The 7,328-nt window shown below is 42.3% G+C and overlaps 1 protein-coding gene across 2 annotated transcripts; it reads right to left on the bottom strand.

Moving 5' to 3' along the window:
* Positions 1-776: 776 nt before the first annotated feature.
* Positions 777-4,633, bottom strand: LOC135625995 (protein indeterminate-domain 5, chloroplastic-like). 2 transcript variants are annotated; one of them, XM_065131187.1, is made up of 4 exons: positions 4,479-4,633; positions 3,720-4,100; positions 2,980-3,376; positions 777-2,029 (listed from the first exon to the last, which is right to left on the bottom strand). In XM_065131187.1, exons 2-4 carry the CDS (start codon positions 3,877-3,879, stop codon positions 1,030-1,032), a joined length of 1,557 nt encoding a protein of 518 aa, XP_064987259.1. In that variant the 5' UTR covers positions 3,880-4,100; positions 4,479-4,633; the 3' UTR covers positions 777-1,029. The 2 variants fall into 2 exon arrangements, with proteins under 2 accessions (XP_064987259.1, XP_064987260.1); XM_065131188.1 differs by lacking the exon at positions 4,479-4,633 and having other exon boundaries at positions 3,720-4,463.
* Between the last annotated feature and the right edge of the window lie 2,695 nt (positions 4,634-7,328).

Genomic DNA, 7,328 nt, shown 5'->3' with positions numbered 1-7,328 from the left:
AAATTAGAGATAGGTGTATAAGTATTTTTTTTTACCGATATATATGGAAAAAAGCTTTAATATGACAACGGGACACTAAATAGGTTTCTTATACAACTCATGAGACGACAATTAATGTGCAGAATCTATTCCCTGCACCACTGTATAAATATATATTACATCTATGAGTGATACTTACTCATATAAGGTACATGAATCGGGACGTAAAAAGTTCCATAACCATAGTATCCAATGCTCTTCAAGTGGCCAAACAGGCTCGCATATTCTCAAGCATTTTCCTTGCCGTAAATTAAACTATATATACGTATATAGGGACGAGCAATGCTTGTGACTTGAGAAAAGGGTGGAAAGAAGATCTACTGATAGATCATATCAATATATTAATGGAAACAGCTATCGACCCGTGAACCCTAAAAGTAGAAAAAAAATCCATAAACTCATTGTCTCACTTAGATGTTTAGATTTCGAACATCGTGTGGTATATTTGCGATTCAACTCCAAGAAATTAGTCACTGCTTTCGACAATGGTTACGTTAATGACATAGTTTTCCAAGACTTGGGACACCAGACATTAATCTCTCTCACGACAGGGTTAAACGCATGCATGCATGCATGCACTTGCGTAGCCAACACATAGTTTTCGGCTGTGTCTTCTGTATCTTTCACAGGAACAAGATCTTGAGAGAGAATAAGCATTCAAAATTAGTGTGCTGTGCATGCAACATGTTGATATATATGCTTACCATCATGTAAATGTTTCATGCACATGAAATAGCTTTAGAAAAGAGCAGATTTATTATTAGAACAGTAAACATTTCAAGGAGAACGAAGAAAACAAAGAAGCAGTCATAAACAGAGAAAAGAAAGAAAGACGAAAAATTGCTATCTTGAGAACACCTTAAACTTAAATATGGGATTTGGAAGATAAACCAAGCTTGATTAGCTACATTCCTCTACTTAGTTCTCCTTTGTAGTCTTTGACAGCAGCTATGGCAGTCTCCCACCACCAAATGATCGATTAGAGGATCCTCACTTCTTCTCCGAATCCATAAAGCTCATTCCCATGCCGAGATGCCGTTCCCTCACCATGCTTCTCATCATGCTGCCAACACCAAGGAAGTCTCTTGTCAATCGGTCGGGTCCTCCAATGCCTCCGGCAGATAGGTTGTGGTGCAACTTGCTATCATCCATCTTATCCGAGTCCGGGATGAAGCCACTGAATCCAGACAATTGTTGATTGACACCACCGGATACACCATTGTTCCCGTTGGCAAGGGAGTTCATGATGTCCTGGAAATGGTTCTCGCTCTCTACGTGAATCCCTGGGCTCTCGAAACTAGCATGCCCTGCACCAGCCGAGTACGAGCCGCTGTAGCCTCTGAGCATTGAGCTTCGACTGCCGCCGCTCGATGTTGCACCCATTTGGGCGGCCTTCTGAAGCAGTGCGGTCGCCGACATCTGCGGTTCTTCACTGTGCAGGGAGGGGTTATAAAGAGAAGACATGTTTGTGTCGATGTGGTTGCTCATCAGGTTTCCAGTGATCAGCATCGTCGGCTCAGTTACGCCACCTGCATTGTTGATGTATTGATCGGGGCCGAGTAGATGGCCGCTTTGCGTTCCAGAAGTGTTGCCACCGCTGTTGGAGAAGAAGCCAAGGTTGAAAAGACCAGCAGCGGCTGCGGCAGAAGAAGAGGATAAGGCGAACTGCGGGTCTTCGTTGAAGCCATGGTTAGGGCTACCACCAGCGTAGAACGGGGATGGATGTGGCGGCTGAAGCTGCCGGAAAACGGTAGCGTTGAGGTGATCGAATTGCGTAGAACCGCCGTTACTTGCCCTCAACCGGACGAGGTCGGTGGAAGGGTATGCTTGGTCTTGTAAGGAGAGTTGCGAATTCAGTAGTGGGAGGCCTAAGTTTATGCCTCTATTTGCATACAAGTGGCTGCCGATGCTGTTGATGCCGGCGGGAAGCGTTGCTCTTTCTTGTGCTAACGCATCACAGAAGGCTCTGTGGGTGATGAAGCTGTCTCGCCTGCATTGGTTTCCCACAACTCGTAAGATTTCACATGATTTACATATATTGAGATGATGGAAGCAATAATTCCAAGAATTAATAGGGCAATTTTATCTAAAACTATAACGGATCAAATATTTATGACTTTGATGTATCAAAGGACAGGTGAGCTGTCAAATTCTACAAGTAATAGGCATGTATATATACATATATATAGCAAGAGAATTCAACTGCTCATCTTACATACATGAGAGAATCTAGAAAAAAGGAGCAGAGAAGAACGGTTCTTGATGTTGAAAAGGGTCAATTTACGTCAAGAAAAGAAAGCCATCTTTAGGACTGACCCATCAATCAATGCATCGAGGGAACTTTTGCAGCAAATATGAAAACCAACAATGCAAATTAAACCTATTTATGAACTCATTCCAGTGCAAGAACGTCATCAAAACCATAAACAAGACAGATCAGTAACCCCATGAATCTCTGCCCCACTCAATCCAACAACGCACAGGTAGAACAACACTCTACATCTGCATATTAATCCTTGTGAAGTGGTGTGGACCTCTGCAACGCCAAGTCGATGCCAGTTGCCCACATATATCCAAATCGCAACGCAACAAATCAACCTGCTGCTAACGTTCCTTCCATGTCACCACGTGAATGCAAAGGTGAGAGAGAGAGAGAGAGAGAGAGAGAGAGAGACGTGTTGGTTTCAATAAGAACTAGATGAGTGCGTCTTTTGAGATCTCAATGACCCTGCGCTGTTTGGTTCTTTGGGCATAACTCACGTGGGAGCAGTTCCTCACTACACTCGCAGAGCTTTGATCCAACCCTAGCTAACATCCCTAACCCTAAACCCTAACTCCAGAAACACCAGTCGGTTTATGATAACATGGGCGATGATTGCCCAATCATGGATTGATCGGATGACTCCCGTGTTTCAATGGATGGGATGCATGCAGTAGTACCTGGAGAAGAGGGTGCCGCAGTCGCAGCGGTACTCGCGAGTGCCGCAGATCTTGGAATGGGCCTTCCAGTCCGACTGCACAGCGTAACGCTTGGAGCACTTGTCGCACTTCCACCGCTTCTCGCCGTGCTTCCGGCAAAAGTGCTTCTTGACGCCGGTGAGGTCTCCGAGGGCCCGCGACGGGTCGTGGTGGACGCACGTCGGCTCCGGGCATACGTACACGCGGCGGCGGACCTCCTCCGGGTTCTTCTGCTTCAGCTTCCATGGCAGGTTGTGGCCGCGCCGATGGAGCTGGAGGTTCTGCTCCCGCTGGAACCCTTTGTTGCAGACTTCGCAGACGAATCGGTTGGTGGCCAGTAGTGATCTCGGTGACAAAGCTATTACCTCGGCATCCGGATCTGTGATCATGATCGAATGAGAAACTTGTTGTCTCATCGATGCACAGTGTATAATAAAGCTAAATGCTCAGATATTTTATGCAGGAGAGGACTCAGTGATATCAATACAAGAAAGAGAGATCATTTCTGAACTTACAAAATTAAGTTGAATTCACTTGTGAGAGAAAAATGATCCAAAAATCCTAGAAATAACTTCTCCAAGAATAATGATAGGATTGCTCAACACACACACACACACACACACACACACACACATATATATATATAGCAGTCAGAAATCAGAGAGGAAAGGAAAAATGGATTGGTTGACAAGCAAACGTATAGATGATGTTCAGATACTTGCTTGGTTTTCCAGGGAGATTCCTCTTCTTCTTCTGAGGAGCAGCAGCCGACGAGCCTGGTATCGTTGATGCTTGCGGCAGCGGCAGCGGCAACGGCTGTTGGTGGCTGTACTGGTCTTCCTCTACGGTTCCAAAGAAATGAGTCGATGACGAAGCAGCCATCGCCTTCTAAACCAAAGCTGATGGTAGATGTTGTTCTTGGTCTCGTCTCTCTCACTCACCGATCTTTCTTTTGGTTTCTGGTAATGATCGGCTGCTAGTCCAAATCAGCGACGCGGAAGAAACACTCACTTTCCTACATGGAACCTTGAGCTCCCATGTTTTTCTGTCTATCGAGCTATCTATCTCCGAGTTAAGTATCTGCCTTCCGGCCTCCTCCAAACCTAAAGACAAGAAAACAAAGAAAGGAAGGATGAGATAAAGACCCAAATACTAGAGCAAGAGGAGTAGATCTAGGAACCCAAGCCAACCAGCCCTTCACGAAAACCTCAAAACTCTAACCCTTTACTCTCCCACCTCCACTAAAGAACAAAGAACTCGGGCAGAGGAAACAACCAGTTGGCTCAAAAACAAGCAGAAAGAGACAGGGTGTTTATGAGAGGAAGATGGAAGGAAACAAAGGAGGGGGAAAGAAAAGCAGAGCCAAAACGAGAAGGCATCTTTCTTCTCTTCCTCGTCTCTCTTTGTTCTGATCAGCTAAACACAACCCAAAGAAGAAGAAGAAGAGGAAGAAGAAGAAGAAGGGAGAGAGCAGCTAGTACAATCTACTCTTTGTAGTTCTGCTGCTGAGAGGGGCAGAAACGAAACTGGGTCTGTGATGTCTCTTGAGTCACTTGCTATAATTCTCCTTCTCTCCTCTTCCTCCCTGCGGACGATCCTCTTTCTTCCTCTTCCACTAGCCCCCCTACTTCCTCTCTTATTCCACATGAATACGAGTAGGAGAGAGAAGGGATGGGGAAGGAGGACAGTGTTGCCGATGCTGTCTCGAGTGGGCAAGTGGGGTGCTATGTGGCAAGGATCGGGGCCCATGACCTGTAGCCCTCATCCTCTCCCACCTCCTCGTTGTTTTGTATCTCCCTCTCAACGTTGAGACAAAAGCCAACCTCTGAGCTCATTCCAAACCCCACATTACCGCGGTTGTGATTAGTAGAACTCTTTCCAGTGACGTGATTTCGATCTACGGTAAGAAAATGAGATGAGGACGGGTGTTTATAATTTAAGATGACGAGTTGCACAGGCGGTTTACATAATCTTTCCTTGGAAGATTTGGCATGATGGATAAGCATTCAAGGACCAGTGGAGGGATTCTTTCTTGGACATCGTTTATAGCGTTTTGTTTTGGATGAACTATTCCAATCTCAGCGCTAGATTGATTTATCAGGATAAAGAACAAGTTCTTCAATCCCAACGTATTTATGGGAATTTGACTGCTTAGCCATCGAAGAAAAAGCTATAGGCCACCACCCACGAATTACTTGCCTTAATCGAATCTATCGAGCCTAGAATTATCGTTATAATTAACATGAAAAGAACACGAGAAACCAATTAGCTTGAGGTAAATTTAATGTGAAATCAAACCCAATACAAATGGTGAACCCAATTCCTATGAACCTTAGCATATTAAGAGTAAAATAGCCTCTAATAAACCTGATGTGTAAGGTCATGTGCATGGATCCCACCGCATCAACCCTATGCGATACATCTTAGAGGTGTGATGTGGGTATGTATATGGTGATGATGTGATCCATGCCTCTTTTGACGGCACTACCATAGCCTATGGCACGGTGCCTACGTTGCAGTGACATGTATCAAGTCGGTCAACGAGAAATATATTAGTTGACGTATGACCTTAAGTGTGTCGATCACGTAACTGGTCAGAGAAGCAGGGCACTTGCTCGACTACTTACCTTACAATAAGATGTTTGTTTTATTTTAGTGATTCTTTATGCCGTGGCTTAGGAAGGGGATGGCTTAGTTTGATTTTTATCGTGTAAGATCATCCGCGAGTTATCATGAAAGAACGCTTCAACGAGAAAGGGTAGAGAGTTGTAATTGCCATCTTTTAGGGTATTCTCTAGCGAATTTACGAGGGGCTCACAGTCCCGAGTCCTTGCACAATAGACCACTGTCGGAGAGGAGAGTTCCGGTTTAATCCCTTCGAAGCTTATGTTGGATTTTTATGGATAATGAATCATGTCCCCCAATATCTATCTGGGGATGATTTTTATACCTACTGTGGGGAGTCGACTCCTCCTGTACTTGTTGGCACTATCAACATTTCCAATGGATAGTTTATCTGTTCTGGAGTCATCCCTCTGAGCCCATGTCTTGTAAGGTTGTATTCTTATTAGTTGGCATCGCTTGATTCCAATTGGTACGGATTTATAATGCGTTGCTTTGGACTTAGATCATGGCGTCAATCAAGCTATATCGTTTCATCGTACTTTAAGATGTATACATTTTTTTGATTGGAGTAGTGCCACACTTGATCTGAGATGGTTGTTAGCTAGGCGGAGTGGCACCACGCATGATCTAACGTGGCTACCAACCGTGTAATATCAAAATATATTCTATCGATATCCTTAATATTTTATTTTACCTTTTTATTAAGTAATGTGATTGTAGATATAATAGAAATATCCTTCCAAATGGTTAGGTGGAGAGGATTGGTGCACCCAAAAATAACTTTCTAAATAATAATAGTAGCTAATTTAAGGTTTATTTTTGGTCCAAAATATAGTATCTTTTTTAATATTTAAGGTTAAGGGAATTGATAAAAGTAACCTTATTCAATGGTTTGTGCGGTGGATCTTTTGAGAATGCCAAAATCAATAAATTTTCTTCATCGTTACATTAAAACAAACTAAATTTCAATTCTCTAAACTTTTATATATATATATATATAATTTGTTACCGTGACATGCAGTCGTCTTACTTGGTTGACTCTTGTCTAACTATGAATGGATTTTTCTCTTTTTCATCGATTTGTCTTTTCTCTTTTTTGTCTCTTACTTAATCGGGTCATAAAATCATATTTAATCATTAACTATGCATATCACAAGGTTAGTGTCAAAGATGATTAGTGGCAGATTTTATATAACTACGTCGAGAGCGATTGGTAAAAGCTTTTTGAATACTTAGTGCTGAGAAGGTATAATAAGGGATTAGAATGGTTCATAGAGTTTAGTATCTTCTCTAACACCTAAGACCTCTTTTTTTCCCTAAAAAATAAAATTTATTACTAATTAGATGAGTACAGAAAGAGCTCTATATATTCATGCGCATGCCCCCATTTTGTGAGCCAATTAAGTTTCTCTCTATATATGAGTATACTTAATTTCATCAAAACCCCTGAGACTCCTTATAAGAGCCTTTAACAATTGTCAAGATTAAATGGTAAGTTAATTCATAAAATTAATTACTCGAACTTGAAAAACCATATAAATCGTCAAGTATTATAATTAATAGTGTCAAGCATTATAAGTGATTGGATGATATGTCGAGCTAATGAGATGTTTGAATATATATTAGATCTCTTATCATTTTTTTTGTTTTCAATGATTACAATGAACTTATTATAAGTTCTTTTCTGAACTAAGAATCATCTACTA

This window comes from Musa acuminata, chromosome BXJ2-10 (assembly GCF_036884655.1).
Source record: "Musa acuminata AAA Group cultivar baxijiao chromosome BXJ2-10, Cavendish_Baxijiao_AAA, whole genome shotgun sequence".
Classification (NCBI taxonomy): domain Eukaryota; kingdom Viridiplantae; phylum Streptophyta; class Magnoliopsida; order Zingiberales; family Musaceae; genus Musa; species Musa acuminata.
Note: the sequence above shows the minus strand (reverse complement) of the source record. Positions and strands in the feature narration are given on the sequence as shown.